General features: G+C 41.4%; 1 protein-coding gene across 3 annotated transcripts in view; it reads left to right on the forward strand.

Moving 5' to 3' along the window:
- Positions 1–442: 442 nt before the first annotated feature.
- RAVER2 (ribonucleoprotein, PTB binding 2) overlaps positions 443–23,068 on the forward strand; it is a 41,033-nt gene continuing 18,407 nt past the window's right edge. Inside the window, exons 1-4 of one of the 3 annotated variants that reach the window (XM_081915767.1) lie at positions 443–724; positions 14,812–14,878; positions 18,195–18,664; positions 21,114–21,305. In XM_081915767.1, the coding sequence (XP_081771893.1) occupies positions 545–724; positions 14,812–14,878; positions 18,195–18,664; positions 21,114–21,305 (909 nt within the window). In that variant the 5' untranslated portion in view covers positions 443–544. The remainder of the gene's footprint in view (positions 725–14,811; positions 14,879–18,194; positions 18,665–21,113; positions 21,306–23,068) is intronic. The other 2 variants (XM_081915768.1, XM_081915766.1) reach the window with 2 other exon arrangements.

A 23,068-nucleotide genomic window follows, 5' to 3' on the forward strand; every position in this document is an offset into this window, starting at 1 on the left:
AGAAAACCCGGCTATTTATTAATTAAAGGGTTAGCAAAGGGGAAAGGAGAGCAGCCTTGCTAGCTAGTCGTGCTCGCCAGGATCGCAGCGCTGCAGTTCCAAATAGGAGCAGCCGCGCCTGTTTCCCAAAACAACGGCGTTTGTTCTTTAGCAACCTAGCAAAAGTGTGTTATCATTTTCTTTCGACCGGGGAAAAAAAACCCCAACCACGCAAAACAGCGCTCTGACTGTGGTTGGGCGTGATTCTGAGGCGAAAGAGAGGCAGCAAGAGTGCAGTGATGTACTTCAGAGGTTAGGGGGCATGTCGGGGGGCGCGAGGGGAAGGCGGAGGCGGGCGAGACCGTCCTCCTCTCCTCTCTTTGTATGCAGCGTGGCTGCTGGGTCCTGCGCGCGGGGTGGCGCCCAGCTCCCTCCTCCCCAGGCTCCCGCCCCCTGCCGCCGCCCCAGACCCAAGCCCAGCCCGCCCCGACTGGCTCTCTTCCCCCACTCGCTGCCTCCACCCCCCGGGCGGTGTGAGAGCTGCGTTCGCGTCCGGGCCGGCAAGATGGCGGCATCGTCGGGGTCCAGCGGCGCCGAGCTGCCCGGGACTCTGGGGGAGTCGGAGGGGACGCCTCGCGCTCTGGCCCCCGAGGAGATCGCCCGCAGGCTGCGCGGAACCAGGCGGGAGCTGAGCAACAGGCGCAAGATCCTGCTGAGGAACCTGCCCGCCGAGAGCAGCAGCCAGGTGAGCGAGACGCCCCCATTTCCCCCCTTACCTCGAGGCGCGTGGGGAGTGCCGCTCGGGGCAGAGCCCTCGGAGGGGCGGCGGGGGGGGGGAGGACGACGAGCCACGGGTCCCCCCCAGCTTTCCCCGGGGCTGGAGCCGAGAGTTAATGGGTTGCAGCTGTGGAAGGAGCTTGGTCACGCAGAGTTAGTCACTCAAGGAGCGTGACGGGAGCCCGTGGGGAGAGAAAAGATGTCCCGGGGTTGCATCGTCTCTAGGCAGGGAAGAGGTAATTTAGAACTTGCCAGGGATAACGGAGGCGACTGGGCTGGGAGGGAGGCTTGTAGAAGCACACCCTCTCCAAAGTGGAAGAAGAAGGGGAAGGGTCCCCCCTTTAATGTTGGGAGTAATAAGATTCCAGAACTTTGCAGGTAATGATAAGTGACCCAGGTGGGTAGGTATCGTCATTCATCTCCTGAGGTAGTGGGAGAGAGGGGACGTCTCTATAATTGATTGAAAGGGAACACATGCAGAAGCCTAAGTCTTGAAAGTTTTAGGAGGGCTTGTGGGCTGGAGGGAGTTAAGGAAGAACACTCCTCTCGCTTTCATAGCAGCAAAACATGCGGAGTTGCCTTTCGCTTTATTGCAATGGATACAGTGCTGTGGATAGGAAGTTTGCTTGTTGCCCTGTGTTGGGATTGTACCTTACACTTGGTGGCATGAGCAGCAGCTCAGCAGGAACTCCCATCCCTGAATAAAGAAAGTCAAAAGGCAGCCAGAATAGGAGAAAAGAAGCAAAACAAAATGGGCATTGCTTCTTGTTCTCCTATTCGGAAAGCAGATGAGATTTTGTTCAACATCCTGTCTGTGCCTTGTTTTTGCCTTTGGAAAAAACACTTGTATGTTCTCATCCTCCCCAATTTGTTTATTGCTTTGCATGTCTTTTACTGTTGCTGAGACCATCATTTTTATTTACTTTTCATTTCCACTCACCAAGAATATATGCCTGTAGGGTAGGTGGAGGAAAGTTTTGTAAGAGTTTTATTTTATTGACTAAAGAACTTACACATTCTAAATTGCTTCCCATTGCTATCATCAGTGACACTTAACTGGACTAGATAGCTGAAGCTGTTTTTCTTTCTTCCCCCTTGGCTTTTCTAACTCTTGTGTAGAATAGCTATGTTCTGTTGCAAAGGTTGTACAGTAGTTCAATGAGAAGATACAGACGTGGATAGCCAATAGGAGGTTTTTGGAGTTATATTTTTCAGCCTTTTGGGCACTGTTAGAAATTATTGTTTTCCATTAAGTAACAGATTTGTAGTCTTCATGATTGCGCAGGTTGCATCTGAAAATTGGGGAAAGTGTGGGGAAACAATAAAGAAGTAGAACTGGGATTAAATTTTATTGTTTTAAATTGTCATAGATTTCCAAATCAAGATAAGAGGTTTTTGCAAAGGCAGACTCAAGTTCCTCTAACATTTACAGTTTTGGAATAAAAGCATAATAAACCCATGCCATATCCAGTTATAAGTGGTCAATCTCATGCAATAAAACATGCAAATTAACCAGGACTTTCTAGCTCCTGTTATGTTCCTGAATGCTGAACAAGTTGCCTTGTTCAGTGACAATCTCTATGTGCTTTGCTTTAGTGGGTGGAGGTAGGTTATACAGAATTGAGTTTTAAATAGGCTATTAGTCCCCAGAAAATTACTGTATTGATATGCATAAAATGTTTACTAGTGGTAAGGACACACTTCCAATGAAATGCATTACTGTTAAAATAGTAAGGCATTGGCAAGTTATAGGCAAAGATTCTATCATGAGCAAGCTAATAAATGTCGCTGAATAAGTCTGTGGATAATGAAAATGAGTGATAAAAAGAAGACAATAATATTCTGTTCTGTCAAGTACCACATAGAAAGTTCCAAAGTTTGGCATCTTTATAATAGAGTGCAAAATGTTTCATTTATTGTTGTTTTTTATTAAATGTATTCATTGCTTTTTAAAAATAAGTCTCATATCAACTTGCAATAAGTTAAAATACAGGAAAGGTGAACACTAAGAACAGGCCATAAATCAAACCAGATTAAGATCTTACAGTTCTTGCAGAGACTGTGCCAGTTCCTTTCATTTGCTGTGAAGTGGATATGATAAAAAAAAACTCATTGAAACCTGTTGTGTTCCTATTTTGCCCTATGCGTGGATGTGTAGGCATTCAAAATACAAAAGCTCAACTCAATGTGGACATCAATAGACAATTCCAATTTTAAGATTGCAGGTGTGCCGATTGTAAACCCCATACACTTTCCACCATCAACCTACTTAAAAGAACTTTCAAAATCTGTTTTACCAGGAGTGACAATGAGACAAAAGAAATATATGTGTGCACCATGGGAAAGAATTGCTTCTGCAAATTGTCTATGGTCTGCCTTCAGCCTCAAATAGAAGTACATATTTTTCTGGTTTCAGTGGAACTTGCAGGGTGAGATCTAACTAACTCTTTCCCTGAATAGACCACCCAAAAATCAATTGACTTAAATCTGAGTATGGTTAACATTGGATATTACACATAATGCTGATCATATATGGATACAAGGTAGGCCTTAAAAATGTCACAGCAACTTACTTTGAAGTAAGGTCCATTGAACTCAGTGGGACTTGCTGCTTAAGCAAACATGCGTAGAATCATACTGTAAGCCATTTTAGGTTTCAGCTTTCCAATTAGCATTCTGGAGATTATTAATTGATTTAAAAATAAGTGAGACCTGCAACAAAATATTGCAACAAAATGTTGGGGTTCCAGCCAACTAGTTAGAGCTTCTTTCAGAAGTTTCTGTTCCATTATCTTCAACTTTTCTGTCTCTAGTACTCAGTTTTCCATGCTCACTGAGCATTCTTGGTGGGTTGCTGAGTCTCCTCAGTCCCCCATATATATACTTTAAAAACATTTCTGTACTTTCCCCTAATCTGCTGATACTTCTGTCTTGTTCATGGTCAGTGCTGTTTTGGCCACATAAGGAACTACACTGTCTGAACGAGTTTCCTGCATAGCATAGATAGAGGATGGCAAATATGTATTCAGGCTGCTTATTGTCCTGTAAGAATAATTGCTTGAAATAGATTAAAATATTCCTTAAAATTATGTACTTTCTGACAGGAAAACAGGTTCAAGTGTTTTTCCCTAAGAGGGAGTCAAGCTGCTATGCTGTGCTGAAAAGTAATTTTAGGACATACGTCTTCGTGGTCCAAATAGTCCTTGTAATAGAAACTTGCAATAGGATTGCAGGGATTGTTACCAAAAAAGGATTTCACTGCCAAGATGTTTTCATTTTCATTAGCCAAGCTGTCTGAGTATTCTTTAAGCTCATTCTTTATCCAGGCTTTCTTGGATATCCATCGGAATATTGGATTACACGTAGATAGGAGTAAACACATGGTGTCTAAATATATTTTGCTTTTGGAAATATTGCAGCCTCAGAACAAGAATAATTTAGATGATAATTTAAAAAGCAATAGACTTTATTCTCCTTAAACCTTCTGTTTTATGTGAAGGATGGTGCTTCAGTGCTGTTTACTGTATTTTTTTAACCATGTTATGTGAATGAAATGTAAAAGGATGAAGCCTGAGATAAGCACAGGAAGGTATTGTGAGAAAGTACTGGCTGAAGACAATTACTGGACATATGCGTGTAGAAATCCACGTTTCAAGACAGAACTAATGATTTGACTCTGGATATGTACCACGGTGCATCTAATCTGCATACATGGTTTCTGATCCAGAAGGACATTCACATGTAAACTTCTCTTACTGAGTGGGATGTTTGTACATGGGTTGGAGTTATAGGTCCTGTTTAAGTCAGTAGGTCTTCAAGTATCTGAAGTAGGTATCTGAAGAAGTGTGCATGCACACGAAAGCTCATACCAAGAACTAACTTAGTTGGTCTTTAAGGTGCTACTGGAAGCAATTTTTTCTGTTTTGACTATGGCAGACCAACACGGCTACCTATCTGTAACTGGTCTTCAAGTAATGAGGCATAGGATTGGACTGTACTTGAATGTAGTTTTCCTTTAGGGAACTATAGCTTCAGCTTGTAGTGTTTGGGGTTTCATTCTTTATAAGCTAATAACAAACATTTGTTCCTGCTTTACACGATCTCTGTCTTTGTTTAATTGGCCCATTAACCAGTCTTCATCAATTATTTATTATTATTCATTCTGGATTTTTGTGTGATCTGCACTGGTCCTTCCAGGTGACTTATGAAAACACTGATTCAGAAATACAAAAATATATAATACCTAATTACGTCCCCAAAATGTGAAACAGCCAAACCCCTCTGTATTACAAAACATATATACAGAAGATTCTCCATACCACATCACTGACATAAAAATTCCACTAAGCAACAACTAAAAACTTTTAGCAAAGAATAATAAAACTCTAAAACCCTTAAATCCAGGTGACTGTTAAGATAAATAAAACTACTAAAATTACTGAAAAGCATGGGGGAGGGAAGAAATGTCTCCACATTGTGTCAAAAATATTGTACAATGGACACAGGTTGAGCTTGCAGAACCTTTGGATTGGGTCCAGAAATGCGCTGGCAGCCACTACAAAAGAGTAAAAACTGATGTAAATATGCTCAAGATGCCAGGTCTCAGTTAAGCAACACCACTGCTTAATGTTCCACTGGCAGATGTTTCCAGACCTTGCTCAGGGGAAGACCATCAAATAGCACAGTAATACATACAGGAGGTGATCAGATTGTGGATCCCTGATGCCAGGTTATATCCATCCAAGATAGAGCTGGTGAACTGTATTCAGTGCCATGGAGGCCACAGGTGCCTTCAGTGACTCCCAAGCTTCAGTACTCCCAAGCTTTGAGCTGCATCTTTCAGGGGAAGTGCAACCCATCCAGAACTGGTTGAATCCCAGTTATAAAGATTCAGAGACGACCCACCAACATCTCCATTTTGTCTGGATTACACCTGAATATATTGGCTCTCATCCAGTCCATTCCTATGTTGAGGCACCTGCCAAGAACACCTGCTGCCACCATCACAGCTGATGAAAAGGACAAATGAAGTGGTGTGCCATCTGCATATTGGTGACAGCACATTCCATAACTACAGATTGTCCCTCTCAGCAGTTTCATGTAGATATTAAACAGCACAAGGAATAGAATTGGCTTCTGTGAAACCCTATAGGACAAGCTCCTTGAAGCTGAAAAATCCCCCCCCCCAGCACCACTATCTGGTTCCAAACACTCAAATAAGAGCAGAACCACCACAAAGCATGATGGTACTGAAAGTCACTGAGAGGGCCAGTAGACCTGATGGGGTTGTGTTCCTCCTGTCACAGGTCATCCAAAAGGTGACCAATGCGGTCTTGGTGCCAGAACCAGGTCTGTTCCGCTATTGAAATTTATACAAAAAATCAGTTTCTTCAAGATGACCTGGATCAGTTCAGCAACCAGCCACTTCAGGACGTTGCCCAGGGAGGGAGCATTTGCCACTAGCCCAGGGCGGTCCAGGCCACATGCAGCCCTCATTACCTCTTTTGGCGGCCCTCAGCAATATTTGACACCCTCTACAGCCTTCATGCTGCCTTTCTGAAGCTGGGTTATTGAAGCGCTGGCTTGGGGCTCTGGCATGAGGGCTCTGGCAAGGTCCTAGAGACCTCCAGCCTCCATCACAAATCCTAGTTAGCGCTTCCCCAGCTTTGGGAAGGAGCTGAGAGGGCTCTGTGACCCTGCTAAAGCCTCGTGCCTCTTTCCTAAAGCCCAGCACTTCACTTAGCCAGCTTTGGGAAAGCAGCACAAGGACTTTGTGTGTGTGTGTGTGTGTGTGCGCGCGCGCGCGCCAACACCAACTTTTGACTTTGTTCACTTCCCCTGCTCAACAAGGCAGTGTGTGGCCTGCAGGTTCCATGTCAAAGTACTTTTGCGGCGCACTTGGTATGAAAAGTTGGACCGCCCTGCACCAGCCTTTAGTTGTTTATATTTTAGTGGTCCTGGGAAAGGTTATTTAGAATTGGATTCACCTCCATTCCTTGAGGTAGGGAAGAACTGTTCCTTCTTATAATGAGGCATTTGGAGCCTCCCTGACCCATCCTGCTAGACTTCGTAAGCCATAGCCTTATCTACATCCTCAGACCACATCAACTGAAACTCATATATCACTATTGGACTAGCCAATGGGAAAGGGCATTTAGACTGGAGTCCTTTCTGCTGGCTTGCAATGGACTGGCTTGAGTTATTCCAACATTGTGTCTCTATACTCGATTTCATCAAGATTCTATAAGTCCTAGAAGCTCATAGATCCTTGTCCGTCTATTTTTAAATATACACTTTTAATTTTACAGACATCTGATTATCTGTTCTAGGGAAACCTCTAGATACATGGAGACCATTCTCTTCTGTATGTAGAAACTGATACTTTATTTGGAGGCAGGGAGTGTTTCACACTGATAGGCACTGAGCCACCAACACTCGCTAGTTGAGAGAATGATGCCTTATATATGCATTTGAAACCAAATTGCCATATTTTATCATTTGCACTTGTTATGGAAATGTTTTCTGGTAGCTTTGTAGTGATACATACTTCTGTTTCTTGGCATTTGAAAATGGGGAACTCTTAATCTTTAGTCTTGTGGAAGCATAGCTTTTGGTTCTGGAATATATTTATTAAAATCAGCTGCAATTAGAAAAGTCCCTTTAATGAGAAAGCAAGCTTTTTCCCCCAAACTGACTACAAAATAGCAGGTACTCATCTTTGCTGCTGCTTCAACATGACTGCATTTGCCTTTTCCTAGAAATAATAAATTGTGAGAACACATAAGCTCTTGAAAGTATCATAGCTTGCTTGGTACATTAGAAATCTGACTATGATTTAGCATTTTTATGAGTTAACATGCAAAAGTGGACTTTATATGATAGGTTAGAAAATATAAAATGTATTAGTTGATAAAACATTCATGTGCACTTTCGCATCTCTGCTTAGTGTCACAAGCTGCATTTTTCATAGTTAAAGTCATTTGCCTCAGAACTATACTTCCTGTTCATTGTAGTACTTATTTTATTTTAAAAATGTATATTCTGTACCACTTAACTACAATAATCTCTAAGTGGTGTACAAGTAACTCAATGCAATGAAGATAAAAGTTAGTTAAAACTATAAAATCAGAATTTCAGTTATTAAAATGCCCACTAATTTTTTTTTTAAAGTCTTCAGTAGGTGTTGGATGTTTAAGAGGTGCTGGATGACCTCAACAGGAAGAGAGTCCTACAAAACACTGAACATATGGCTCCTGGTGGATATAAGCCATGCATCTGAGCCATGGGGGACCACTAACAGAGGCTCACATGAAGACCTCAGTGATTGGGCAGGGATATAAGGGATTAGTCACTTCTTTTGGCAACCTGCACCCAAATTGTTAAGAGCCTTGAATCTGGCCTGATAGCAAATGGGGAACCAGTGCGAGCTTTTATTTATCTGCTGGCATTGTAGTGAGCAGTCTTCTAATTCTGGTTCCTTTTCATAAAGGATGCTGCTTTGATTTTGCTGGTGCCTCTTATGCTGTCTAACTAGCAGACTGAAGAAGTACATATGCTAACTAATGGCTGAAGGCTATGCTAGCTTTGCAGGAAATAAACAAAAAGATGGGATCGTCTCGTTGTAGCATGGGATAGTAAGAAAGTCTTATTATAGCTATCTACTTTCTCTCTCTGTAATAATGTGGGCAGCACAGCTAGGTGTCAAGAAGCTAAAAAAGACCGATGCCTTTTCCCACGCTAGTTAAGCTGGTGTATTGGGAGTTAAGCTGATTTTGTTCTCTTAAAGTCAAAGGTTATAAATTAACTTAACAGAAAGTACTTTGTAGTAGTGGGTTGGTGATCTAGCTGTCAGTGAATAAGAAGGTACTATTTGAGATGAGAACTGAGGTCACAGTGTGGGTAGAGTATGGGGTTTGAATTGGGGTGACCATGGATAAAATCCTCACTCAGCTGCAGAGCTAATTGAGTGACCCTGGAGAACTTCCTACCTCACCATCCTGATCACAGGGTTGCTACGAGGGTGAAAAATTAGGTAGCTCTATTGATTCCTAGACTCCTTGAAAGAATAGTGGGATAGATGTGGATGATAAATAATGTGACTGTTGAATAGTGTTGCACTGCAAGTAAGACAATAATTTTGCTCCCAAGACATATGTGAGAATATGCATTCCTTTTGGGAAATAGCATTCCTGAATCATCTTTCTTATTTGGAGTTCTCAAAGAAACACTTCACAGGTCAGGAGGCAGACTCTAGCAGCCCTATTTATAAGTGTGCTAACATTGTCAGGTTGTACAGCAGGAATGGGGAACTGGGTTCCAGAAGCCTGAGTCCTGGGTTCTTAACTTTGCCCAACCCACCTGGCATCACTCTGAAATCAGCTGGCCAGTTCTTCCCTGTGGAGAGTGGCAAGCTGTATTGCAAAAGAAAATCCAAGCTAAGCAAGGCCTGAAGTTGCTGCCTGTCAGCTGGTCAACTACCTTGAAGTTGCCACCTATCAGCTGAAAGGTGGCAGCTTCAAGCCTGCTGTAATTCCCCATGCCCCACTTTGGGCAGGGGTCAGTCGCACTGCCAAGTTCCCCATGCAGAACCCAGTGGTGCAGCTGATGCCAGCAGTCTCCCGCTCACTGCCAATCAGCATTCCTTGCTAATGCACATTTGGGAGTGATGTTAGTTGTGTGGGTCAAGGGGATGTGATTAATGGGTAACTAGAATCCCTGTCAGGCTTAATTATATCCATGGACTGGAGGCTCCCTACTCCTGTTGTAGAATAGTGGCCTGGTTTGCATGATGCAGTAAGCCAAGCTATGCATTTGGGGAATCACACAACCCCCTGCAGAGAAGCCACTTTGCTCCTTCCTGGTACTTCTATTAATTCCGTGGTACACTGAGCTAAGCCACATTTTACTTAGCGTGTTGCCCAAACTTGGGTTCATGGTTTCAGCTCTCCCCTTTCGAACCATTAACCAAAGCCAAGGTTTGTTCTAGGTTGCAGCTTGTGGTTAGTTGAGGAGAGAAGTTGAGCATAATAGCTCAGTCAGTAGAGCATGAGACTTTTAATCTTGGGGTTGCAGGTTTGAGCCCCACATTGGGCAAAAGATTCCTTCGTTGCAGGGGGTTGAACTAGGTGACCCTCATGGTCCCTTCTAACTCTATGATTCTCTTGCAATGGTAGCTCAGGTTAAGTACTTAATTCGTTCCAGAGGTCCGTTCTTAACCTGAAACTGTTCTTAACCTGAAGCACCACTTTAGCTAATGGGGCCTCCTGCTGCCACCATGCTGCCGGAGCACGATTTCCGTTCTCATCCTGAAGCAAAGTTCTTAACCTGAAGCAATATTTCTGGGTTAGCGGAGTCTGTAACCTGAAGCGTATGTAACCTGAAGTGTATGTAACCTGAGTTACTACTGTATAAGCCCGTGTTCAGGCAACATGCTGTTCTAGCTCAGCATAGAGTGGCAGTAAAACAGGACTGAGGAAGAGCAAAGCAGCTGTGAATATGGTTTGCCATGCCGGGTTAGCTAGGCCATTGTTTAAAGTACAGTACTACTTGCCAGAAAGTATAACAAATTCCTATATATAGAGACAGGCTTAGCCGATCATTTTAGTGCGTGAATCATTTTTAAAAATATTGTTTTATAGGTGTCAGCTAGGGATTGTTTTTATTTGATGGGTACTCCAAGGGGAATAATGTGTGCTGACTAATTTCAGAAGATGCATGTGTGAGTTTCAGGCATGCTTTCAACCTTCTGTAAACATCAAATATATATTTACACATAACAAGTTGGTTGTGTACTGACCATTCCTTCCCTTTAGTGATGGTGATTTAAGACTCCAGAGAAATGTGCCTTCCTCTCATCTCCCTATGCCAGTCAGAATCCCCATTCTGGTCACAACTCCACCCCCCCTTGCATTTAACCCACCATAAGGCAGATGTATTGGATTGCTGAGTAGTAGCAATAACATACTATCAGTGTATGTAGATAGCCTGAGGAGCAGCATCATGTTTTATTAACACAGCATTTGACAGCTGTTAACCGATGAAATAAGAGACTAGTATCCAATCTGACTAAAAAGAATACACTTGATCCTATTCAGATCAAACCCCTATTACCCACTAAGCTATGTATATTGAATTAGCAGATTGCCAAGGTGGGAGTGTATTGTGATCTAGGACACTTTGTAGAGTAGAAGGATGTGTCGTAACAAATTCAGTTTCATTGGAGACCTACAAGGCAGAGTGAGTGTGTAAATATATCATAATCGGTCTGATTAGGGCCAAAAGTACTCATTGTTTTTAATGCAACAACAGGGCCTTCTTGGTCACAGTTCCTCTCCCTGGTGAGGTACATCTGTCTTGCTCATAATTTACATTATTATTAACATGTGGAATTTAAAGAACATTTCTGTTCAACCAGCCATTGGTGGCTGAAAGATACTGTTCCTGGCAACTTTGAAATTCTTTAACTTGTGAGGATATTTTATTGCTTTTGCATTGTTCTTTTATGTTTTGTTGTTTCGGGAGGAAAGATGGAATAAAAATTTAATCAGTAAGTAAAATTTGCTACGTCTTTCTTTAGAACAGTGCTGGCTAACCTGTGTGGCCTCCAGATGTTGTTCTTAATCTCCCATCAATCATGGTCATACAGTCCAACAACATCTGGAGCATCACAGGTAAGCCATACCTGCTTTAGAAAAATCTGCGGGAAGACTAGGAGGGTAGCACAGGGCAGGCCTCCCCTGTATAGTTTTCCAAATCAAAATCTCCATACGGAACTGATGATTGTTCCAAAGGTGCTATTTGAAGGGCAAATAGCCGCATCAGGGGTGATTTCTGGTAGCAAATGGCCCAGCAGGAAATGGTTAAACTCTCCTCCAGCACAGCAGTCCTGACCTAGATTGGGAGGCCATACCAAATGCTCTTTTTAAAAGGAAGAGACAAGCCAGTTGCACATTAATTGAAAAGAATGTTCCGCAGTGTGCAGGTCGACTCCTAGTCATGTTGAAATTCTGATACAGGCCCTCCTCGCACACTAGATACACCAGGAGAAGATATGCCAGCCATAAACTGAAATCAAAATAAACTGAACAGTGCAACATAAATATGAAAGTAGCATTAGATTATGATTTGGATAGATTGTTATTTGGAAGCTGTAACAAAAGTAGCAAAAAAAAAAAAAACCAAAACAAAAGAAACAAAAAACAAATACTAATAATGGTTGTATCCAGTTGGCACAAGGAATTTTGCCTGTGCTGGAGAACTTCCTCTCTCCTTTTCCTGTGAGCTCCCCCAAATCTGTCCTGCCTTCCATCCCACCACACAACCCTGTGAAGCATTGGGGGGGGGGGGAAGGATATGAAGTTCCAATGCTCAGGATGAAGTCCTTGTGCTATATGACTTCACTGGATGCAACCCAATGTTTTTAGTTGTAAATTGTTTTGTAAGAAGAGACTCATAAATTAAATAATAGTGCTTGTTTACACCCCCAAGGTAGACCTAATTCTTTTTATAATAATCAATATCTATGTATCTCTTCCTGTGCTGTGGGATTCCACTACAGTGGTACCTTGGGTTAAGAACTTAATTCGTTCCGTAGGTCCATTCTTAACCTGAAACTGTTCTTAACCTGAAGCACCACTTTAGCTAATGGGGCCTCCCGCTGCCGCCGTGTCGCCGGAGCATGATTTCTGTTTTCATCCTGAAGCAAAGTTCTTAACCTGTTCTGAAGCAAAGTTCTTAACTATTTGTGGGTTAGCGGAGTCTGTAACCTGAAGCGTCTGTAACCCGAGGTACCACTGCATTATTGTTTCATCATTACTTTTAGCCACCTTTCCTTTCTCTTCTAAACTACCGTATTTTTCGCTCCATAAGACACAATTTTCTTCCTAAAAAGTAAGGGGGAATGTCTGTGCGTCTTATGGAGCGAATGCGTGGTCCCTGGAGCTGAATTGCCCAGGGGCAAAAAGCAGATCATGAAAGAGGGAAGTGGATGTTGAAACAAAGTCGCTGATCCACAAGCGATCGGGAGGGAGATAAGGGACACTAGCAATAAAGTAGACTGCCTGGGAGGGGGGAGGTAAAGACAGCGAACTTGCAAGGAGAGGAGACAGGAAGACTAAAGCAATGAGAAGAGAAATTAGAAGAAAAGGAGGAGCAAAAAACTCCTCCAACTAAGGAAAAGACACTAAGGCAAACGAGGGAAGGGGGTGTTGAAAGGAAGCAGCTGATCGGCAAGCGATCGGGAGGGAGATAAGGGATGCTAACGATAAAGGAGGCTGCCTGGGACGGGGGAGGTAAAAGCCCATGGATCCTCAGGATTTTTACATTTTGTCACCTCAAATTCAACATCAGATCACATAGCATGTCCATGGCTACAGAGTGACCAAAAAAAATCACGCACCCACTGTTGCGTGGGGCCGCAATGGTGCAAAAACGTGGTTATAAAGCATAGATCCACATGGATTCTCAGGATTTTTCATTGGGCTACCACAAACTCACTGTCAAATCACATGTCTGTGGCCACAGCATGAACCACAAAAATCATACATACACTGTTTTGTTCAGTATATATTTTTTCTTGTTTTCCTCCTCTAAAAACTAGGTGCATCTTATGGTCAGGTGCATCTTATGGAGCGAAAAATACGGTACTTTCCTTAAGCACGAGATTTTGCAGCCCCTGTTTGTTGTGGCTATAATCACCTATTTTCCTTTTCTTTTAAAGCTCAGGTTAACAGTTTTGTAATGTCATATAGTTCAGACATCTTAGCATTGTCTCATCATTGCATTTCTTGAAGTAAACTTTCCGTGAACTTTACTTTCTGTATTACCCCTCCACAAAATGACTCAGTTCATATACCATAGTAAAACAAACCTTAGTTTACAGATTGTGGTTTATTGGGAGCAGCCATAGCACTAAGCCAGGAGTTGTGGTGAGTTTCCCCTATGCAATTGCAGGGAGAAAGCAAAATAGCCCAAAATGGTATGCATTCACCGTCAACCATTAACTATGGAATAAGCCTGTTATGCCAACAGGCTTAGCATGTTCTTCTTTAATGAGGAAAATCTCCTGTCCCTTCTGGAACTATCTTGATTTTACCAGCCCAAATATGGTATCTATATACATTGCCTTGTCTCTAAACCTCTGAGTTTATTGTCCCTCTGGTGAGTCTATAAAGTTCCCATTGACCCCCAACCCACTTTCTAAGTCATTGACAAGAGAGGAGAGGCACATGTTCCTTTTCAGTACACAACAGGAAGAGGATGCAACACCCCTTGGAAAAAAATAAGAAGCATTTAGCACCTGTGAAACAGGTGCTAGCTGTTGAATTCCTCAGGGATGTGCACAGAATTGCCTAATTATAGAGGAGGGAAAATGCATTATAAGAGTAGTACTGTGTAAGTTCATTGAAATGCTGAAAATAATTGTGTTCTCTAATTATACTTCTCTGTGACCTTGTTTGCAATGGTAAGACGCACAGTTTCAGAATGTAGTCTTGGTGTGTTGTAGAAGCACACAGTAAAATGTTGGGAGAATGCAGACTTTGCCCTATGACTTTAGACATTGCTGACTACTCATTGGCATGGTGTTTAATGCTGTATCTTTCAATAAAATGCGACTACTGAAGTTTGGATCAAAAATTATATTTTTGATATTTCATTTCTGTGAAGAACAAGGCAATCTATCTCAGTAAGAGATTTCATTTTAAACAGAAGGAGTTTTGCTGTACAATGCAGAATAAATACCGTTGAGTTGCATTATTAACAGTGTTCTACATCATCCTTATCTGGCAACTCAGTATGCCAGCCTTTTATAGTTCTTTTTTTCATTAGGCAAAAAAGTAACTACTCTAGGAATTCCACTTTTCAAAGGACAGAGCTTGTGGTTGAAGTGAGGGCTCACTCATATTGATTCCTAATTAATGTTTTGTATAGCAGTATGTCTATGGAGTAATTCTTTATTTGGAACAATTCGAAATCTTAACATTAAAATAAAAATGTTCAGTGCACTGAGTTTCTTCTGATGGATTGTGTTGTTTTTTTCTTTTGCCACCTCCCCAGGAAATCCATAATTTATTAAAAGACTTTGAATTGAAGTACTGTTATGTGGACAAAAATAAAAGAACAGGTAAGAACCAAGAAGTATTATTTATTAATCACCTTCCACACATTGTTTACAGCTTAAAAAAACAGTTAAATACAAGTGATGTGTGTGTGTTTATCTCTCTCTCTCTCTCTCTCTCTCTCTCTCTCTCTGTGTGTGTGTGTGTGTGTGTGTGTATATATATACACACACACAAAAAGTTTACGCCCATGGCAGAGAACAAGGACTGTAAGATTTTGCATAAAGAGCTAGTTAAGTCTGTAAGACACACATGTAGTTAAACTGTGACTTCAGTGCCCTTGTTCACACATAATGCAAAGCTGTGGTTTAATGCTATATGAATGAGCCTTGAAGGATTCTGAAGCTGACACTCCCCATATCTGTTATCCCATTGTTTGCATGGGAACTTAGCGTGTGCATTGGAACCTCTTTGTGTGTAAGGAGTACAGAAATGTTGCCAGATTCAATTATTTCAATTTTATCAGAACTGCCTTGAATTTCCTTTGGTTTAATCAGAAGTCTTTCATTGGTCTTAGATTCACATTCAACAACTCAATGTATTTAGTACGAAAAGCAGGGCTTGCTTCCTTCCTTCCTGTTTAACTCAAGGACTAAACACCAGCAGTGAGTGAGGCCAGAGCCAAAGTGGGTAAAGCCAGAGCCCACCCCCAATAAGAATAAGAATTTATTATTTGTACCCCACACATCTGGCTGGGTTTCCCCAGCCACTCTGGGTTGCTCCCAACAGAATATTAAAAGCACAATAAAACATCAAACATTAAAAACTTCCCTAAACAGGGCTGTCTTCAGATGTCTTCTAAAAGTTAGATAGTTGTCCATTTCCTTGACATCCGATGGGAGGGTGGGTGCTACCACCGAGAAGGCCCTCTTCCCAACTCTGTTTCTCTTCTTTCTCTCCCCCACACAAGCTTGCACAGCATCAGTCATCACCCATTCACCATCAACTCTCTCCCTACCACTCATTTGCATTAATCTATTCACATATACACAAAGACCTCTCTTTCTGCCTCCTCCTCCTCCTCCTCCTCCCCCTCCCCGCTCTCCTTCCCTTTCTTGCCCCTCTCCTCCTCCTGTCCCCATGGGGCAATTCGGCTTAGATCAAAAGCTTCCATTGGCACCAATGGAAGCTTTGCTTCATAAGTCTAATGGTGGCAGGGCAGTGGTGGTGGCAGCATATAGGAAAGTCTTACTGTCCCCTCCCAAAAATGTAAATTGCCCCCACCATGCTGTGGTTAGACATCTTAACGGCATTATATTATGATGTTTGTAGGCATCATAATATAATTCCTTTGAGCAAAATAGGAATTAGTAGTTTATAAGCATCACACTTACTTCGTTTCAGTTTCGCAACTGATTGCTACCATATTTTCTAGAACATGAATTGTATTTATTCATATAAATAAATAAATAAATAAATAAATAATATTTATAGATGAATAACAGAATATATAAGGGTGATGGTATCACACATCCTGATAGGTCAAATTGTGCAATACAGAAGTTTTATGAGGAAACAGCTGTTTCCCTTCAATTACAAGTTATAAGAAAGCTTTGCGTAGCTGGTATCTAGACCAAAGCCTTAATGATACAGTAATACTTACTCTAATCTATCTATCTATGTATGTGCTTAATTAGTATAAGATGGTCCCAGCTACAATTCAGTTAAACCTACTTAAAAAAAAAAGTGTCACTATGCTTATAATTTATTTAGTAAACCTTTTAGACTTGAGGATAGTGTAACCTCTGATTATTCAGGCTTGAAAGAAAATGTTAGCATTCCTGATTCTCAGTGGTATCATCTTTCCACTCAGTTTCACTTCTACTTGAGCTTCGGTGTTCAGTAGAAGCAGATGATTAATAGGCAATCTGGAATAAAAGATGTTTTCTGTTTTAAACCATAATCTTGCAACCAGAGCTTCCTGGAATTGAATTTCAGGAAAAGGCTCTATTGAAATATGATATGTCAGCAATAACTCTAAAAGGTTACAGCGCATGAGGCAGCACAGTCACCCCCACAGACACATCATGGCAATTTTTAACAAAAAAAACATGGTGAGGGAGGAGGGGGCACGGAATTAATACGTACATCCCATGTTACTTGGTTTTTATTTAACACTATACAGCTGTGTTTATTTTGAGCTGTTAACCACACTACTAATAATATTTAAAGTATGCCCTCACATAGTAAAGACAAAGAATATTTTCTAAGTAAGCCTTGCTTGTACAGTGGTACCTCGGGTTAAGTTACTTAATTCGTTCCCAAGGTCCGTTCTTTACTTGAAACTGTTCTTAACCTGAAGCACCACTTTAGCTAAAGGGGCGTCCTGCTGCTACCATGTCGTCGGAGCACAATTTCTGTTCTCACCCTGAAGCAAAGTTCTTAACCCAAGGTACTATTTCTGGGTTAGCGGAGTCTGTAACCTGAAGCGTATGTAACCTGAAGCGTATGTAACCCGACGTACCACTGTACTGTGATTAGTATATAAACAATATTATTATAGAACTGGGAACTATCTATGCTTAGGGTGGTGGCAAGGGGATCTTCCTCCCCAACAGTCCCCTAAAAAGCCTCATCCGGAGGGTTGGGGAACCCTTAGGAAAGGCCTCAAATTTTTAAATAGGGGATTATGGGGAAATGGACATGGCTTCCCCAAAATGAATCCTGGGAACTGTAGTTTATCTTCCGCAGAGCTGTAATTCTTAGCATTCTTAACAAACTATAGCCCCCAGGATTCTTTGGGAAAGTTGTGTGCTTTAAATATATACAGTGGTACCTCGGGTTACATACGCTTCAGGTTACATATGCTTCAGGTTACAGACTCCGCTAACCCAGAAATAGTGCTTCAGGTTAAGAACTTTGCTTCAGGATGAGAACAGAATTCGTGCTCCGGCGGCGCAGCAGCAGCAGGAGGCCCCATTAGCTAAAGTGGTGTTTCAGGTTAAGTACGGACCTCCGGAACGAATTAAGTACTTAACTCGAGGTACCACTGTAATGTGGTTATGACTTACATTTGTAAAAGTGGAACATCCACTTTCTATGAGCGAAGAGAACTGTAACCATGAATTCTCATACCCTTACTTTGATTCAGAATTCAGGAAGAAGAAGAAGAAAAAGCAATAGGCCCTGATTTACATTTTACACTATCCATTGTTTTATGTCTATCGTGATCTTGGGGCATCACAAAAGTCAACCACCAACTTTGTAATAAATGCCGGTACTTTCCTTGCTCTGAGGCTTATCCGACAAGCCAACATTGTTGCTGAAGATGAATTGTGGTAGACTATGTAAATATCTGTTGCTGTTTTTACTGTTTTCCAGCTTTTGTTACTTTACTGAATGGAGAGCAGGCTCAGAATGCAATACGGTTGTTTCACCAATACTCCCTTCGAGGAAAAGAAATCTCAGTTCAGCTTCAGCCAACTGATGCCCTGCTCTGCATTACCAACTTACCACGCTCCTATACATTGCAAGAGTTTGAAGAGTTGGTGCGGCCCTATGGCAATGTTGAAAGACACTTTTTGATTTATAGTGAAATCACTGGGTATTCAAAGGGCTATGGTTTTGTGGAATACATGAAAAAGGATTCTGCAGCTAAAGCTAGATTGGACCTTCTAGGGAAACAAGTAGGTGGGAATGCCCTTTTTGCTCAGTGGATGGATGTCAATCAGTTAACTCCAGAACTCATACATTCAAAGTGCCTTTGTGTGGAAAACCTCCCTACAGACTACACAGATGCAGAGGATCTGATGCAAACTTTTTCGTCGAAATATAACCCTGTGTTTTATCAGGTATGTAGGACTTTTAAAGCCACAGCTCTTGTCTTTGGGGGCTGTGTGGTTTGACTACTCACCTTACATGGACTTTCCTTTGTTTGATTTTTAGCTTAATATGTTCAAGCTGGTGAATGATTATAGTACGCTTGTAACAGCTCCAATAGTAGTATAAAGGTTTATTAGGGTTGGGTATGGCTGGCCTGCATTAGTCACCTGAAAATTATGTAAAAGGCCATCTGGGCCACTTCCTTGCATTTACAGAATTTCTTTTTGAGGAAGCAATTCTGGGAAACATTTTAAACTTTCACTTATAAATCTTAGAGTTTCTGGTATTTCAGGGGAGGGGAGTCGGAAACAACAGAATAAAGCTCCCGCAGTATATATAAAAATGTTATATTTTAGAACCCCAAATTGGAATTTAGAAATCATTTACTGTAAATTGGTAAAGAAAACCTACCAACTGATGAAAGCAATTGAGACATCTCATGAAGTTGTCTCTAATTCATGAAAGCTTGTGCCGCAAGAAGTCTGCTAGACTTCAAGATTCCAGAAAACTCTCCGTAGTGCCCCCCCTTCAATAGACTTCAGTTGGCAATCTCTTTGGATACTAGAAAAGACAGGGGCAAGAACATCACCTTTGTTTTGAGGGGGGTGAATGGGATTAGACAATTTAATACTGCTTGTTTATAGTATTGGAGAGGGGACTACAGCTCAGTGGGTAGAGTATATGTTTGCATGGAGAAGGTGCCAGACTTAAACTCCAGGATTTCCAGTTAAAAATATATAGCCAGAACTTAGAAGGTCTTCTGCTTGAGATCATGGTGATCAGTATACTGGTCTAGATGCCACAAGACTGTTCCATGTGTTCATAGTTATTTCCAGTGTGCTGAGAAACATCTTTATATTTAATATTTTTCTTTCTTCCCTACCTCTTCCTTGTAAACTAATTTAAACTAGCCCCTTCTCTTAATATATGTTGGAGATACGTTTGTCTTAGACTATTTCAGCTGTGGGCTGTTTAGTCACAGATGTTCTTTTTTTCTAAACATTATTCCAGTTTTGTTTACATGTAGTTTTGGAAGAATGTACACTGCTTCCTATCTGTTTGACCTGTCACAATATTATTGTCTAAATATATAAATATGTTGAGGTTTGGGTTTTTTTACAGCATCCTTTGTGGCTTAAAGATATATTTTAGGATATTTTTGGTTGATAGGCATGGTTTATTATGAACCTTCAATGCATTTTGATAGGGTTTGCACCAGTTGATTATACCTGTTATGTTTTTAATGTTGTTCCAGAGTGATTCCATAAGACAGAATAAACAGCTGATGCATGTTTATCAAAGGGCAGAAGCTTTCAGCTGGCATGAAATAAGCCCTGATGAGCTCTATATTTCCTGTGAGACAAAATCGTTTTAGATGTTTTGAAAATGGGCTACAAGTAAATTAGTACAATGTGGAACCTTCAATATATATAGAAATGCAGCTAGTTTTTATTCATTTTACTATTTTTATTGTAACATATGTTAATTGTATTACCAAGCTTTGTAACACTGGTTGGACGTTGTATCCAACAAACAATCCCTGCTTTTCACTAGTCGATTCGATAATTACATAAAACTGACACCATCCATATCTTCCTAGGGAATACTTATGTGACAGTAAAGGCTACTGAAATAAGTCTTAAGTTGTTGGTGGTGATCCAGAAGGGTACATGTGCCAAATTCTTTCCTCTGGCCAAATATCAAAGTCTTACCCCTCCTCCTCCTCCTCCTTTAGTGCAGCATAACTCTCACCTCTAGTGAAACGCAAACAGCTTTTGTAACATGGCTATTTAAAAGGCAGCTTCTGGTGCGTTTTCGGGAGACTGCTGCAATCCTGCAAAGAAGCAAGAAAACTAACATTTGCACATGTGCAAAGCAGTTGGTTTCCTGTAGCTCCGCCAATAACTGAGGTGTCAAAACTAAATATATACCACCAGCTAGAATTTCATTGAATTTTGCAGATGTCGCCACTGCAGTTTTTCATATTATTTAAAATGCAAAACTTTTCAGCAAAACTGTACATGAAAAAAATTAGTATTCCTCACCCATAGGAAAGAAATGGGGGGGGGGCAGGGAATGTGCCCATGGTTTCAAAATAATCCCCAGTTTAATTCCGTCCCTTAATGCTCCATAAAATAACTGTCAAATTTATTTCATAGCTCAAGTTCTTCATGAGATTAGATGGCAGGGCAGCAGTAATTCAAGTGCAGTTCTGTGTGGCTGTCATCTGCAAAATATTTGTGTATTAAATTTAGCTTGGAGGGAGGAGTAATCAGCAATGTTAATCTGGTCTTAGAAACACATTACTTAGTATTTTTCACAGGTGGTTCGTGCTTGAGGTGGAAGGATATACTGCTGTCTGGAAACTGATATAGAGAGCATGTACTTCATTCATTTTGTTGTGAAATGTCCCTTCAGCTTGCTCAGGATGAAGATAGCTCGGTTGATGGCTTTGCAGTCGTTGAGTATGAGACAGCAGAGCAGGCAGAGGAAGTCCAGCAAGGCACAGATGGCTTGACTTTCAGAGAGAAGAGAGTGCATGTATCTTATTGTGCTCCGGGAGCTCCAGGGCGTGGAACTCTTGCTACACTTATAGCAGCACAACGCATGGTAAGAGACTCTACCACACCCCACACCCCCAAGGAAAAACATGTGACAAATGCATTTAGGACACTGGACATAAAAAACTGAATTATATATTTATATGATGGCTGTATCTTTGGGCATGGTAGGCAATTAGTGGCTTTGTTCATACATAGTGCTGACCCAAGTCATGATTTAGCAAGAATGAACAAGAATGCAGATACCCACTCTTGACTTAGCGAGAATGAATGAGCATGTGACTACTCTGGGAGCAAATCATGGCTGCTTTGCTACTTAGCTACCAAAATTATGGCTTAGCATTACGTGTGAACTTGTTCTCATAGTTTGTCTCCCAGAAAGGAACGATGAGCCGCAAACAAACCTTGGTTAAGGCTCATGGTTTGTTGAGAGTGAGACAACTCAGGAGCCCAGATATGTGTGTAGAACTAAACCAAATAATTACTTAGTTCTGCGTAGCGTGGCAGCGACAGGAGTTGCGGAGGCGTAAAGCGGTTGTGGTTTCCTCCATGGAAACTCACACAGCTACTCATTCTTGCTAAGTCACTATTTGGTTTACTTCTTAATTGGGGTCCTGATAAAACTGTTCTTAGATATAAACACTGTGGTTTTCCCAGGTTTTCTCTCCCACCTTGTTTGCATCACTAGCGTATGATATGGTGATTCCTGCAATTTTTTGCTGAACTACAAGCCAATAAAATCTCTCCTGAAATTTGAGCCAAAGGCACCTGTATATATCCCAAGAACGTTCCCCTTGCTGGATTAGGTCTATCTACCTAATTTTGTCTAAACTCTTTGGTATTTAAAAACACAAAGAGCAGAGGGGGTAGTTATTGAGCTTTGTCTGACGCTTCAGAGCACTGTAGTTAAGCAATTTTCGAAAGAATTACATCCGCGAGAGAGTGCTATGCCATTTTAAAAACAGGCGGTGCTAGTAGGCATGGTACTGACCAAAAAGCAGAGAAGTATACAACAATTTCAAGATAGTGGAGTTGGCTTAATTTCATGCTTGATGAGGAGTGAGGCTTTCCTGCCTTGCTTGTCATAAGAGATTATTTCTCGGAATGTTGGGTAGCGAGGTATTACTGGAAGTTGTGATTTTTGTATGCAGCCTTAGATCAGAAAGAATTCCCACTGCGTATGTAATAGTGGCTCACAAACTTCCTTAGGACATAATGTTCTTTTCCCTCTCACCCAGTTTTGAAGTTTCTGGCAATGGCCAGTATGACATGGCAATCAAAAGGAAGAATGAAAGCAATAGGTAGCAGAAATGAGTAATGTGGAGTAGAATATGGCTTGATAAACAAAAGAAGAGCAAGATGCCATGTAGGGCAAAGCCACTTTGGCACTCATATACTGGACCCTGGTGCAAAAGCCTTGCATATCACCTATATCTAGGATGCCAGCCAGATTTTTTTCAAAATGAAACGAAGAACCTTGGGATTCCATTTTGCATATGAAACCACTGAAGCACAGCCCAATAATACCTCAAAATGAGAAAAACAGAGTTTTATTTTTGATTAGAATGTAATGCTGACATGCTGAGAAACAGGCTGCTAAAATCTCAACTCCTTTGTTCTTGGATGTGTGTGCTCTTGTAACCCACTGGTAACCCATTGGAAAATTGGAAATTTTCCAGTTTCTGATTTCACAGTCCTCTCACGAGGAGAATTGGCTGTGTGACCAGGCCTTTCATGAAGACTCTATTTTGTTGGAACAGTTAAGAGTTCACTAGGAAGTTACACACATACAAACATTGATTCCTTCAAAAT

This window comes from Podarcis melisellensis (genome assembly GCF_964234715.1).
Source record: "Podarcis melisellensis genome assembly, chromosome: 6".
Classification (NCBI taxonomy): Eukaryota; Metazoa; Chordata; class Lepidosauria; order Squamata; family Lacertidae; genus Podarcis; species Podarcis melisellensis.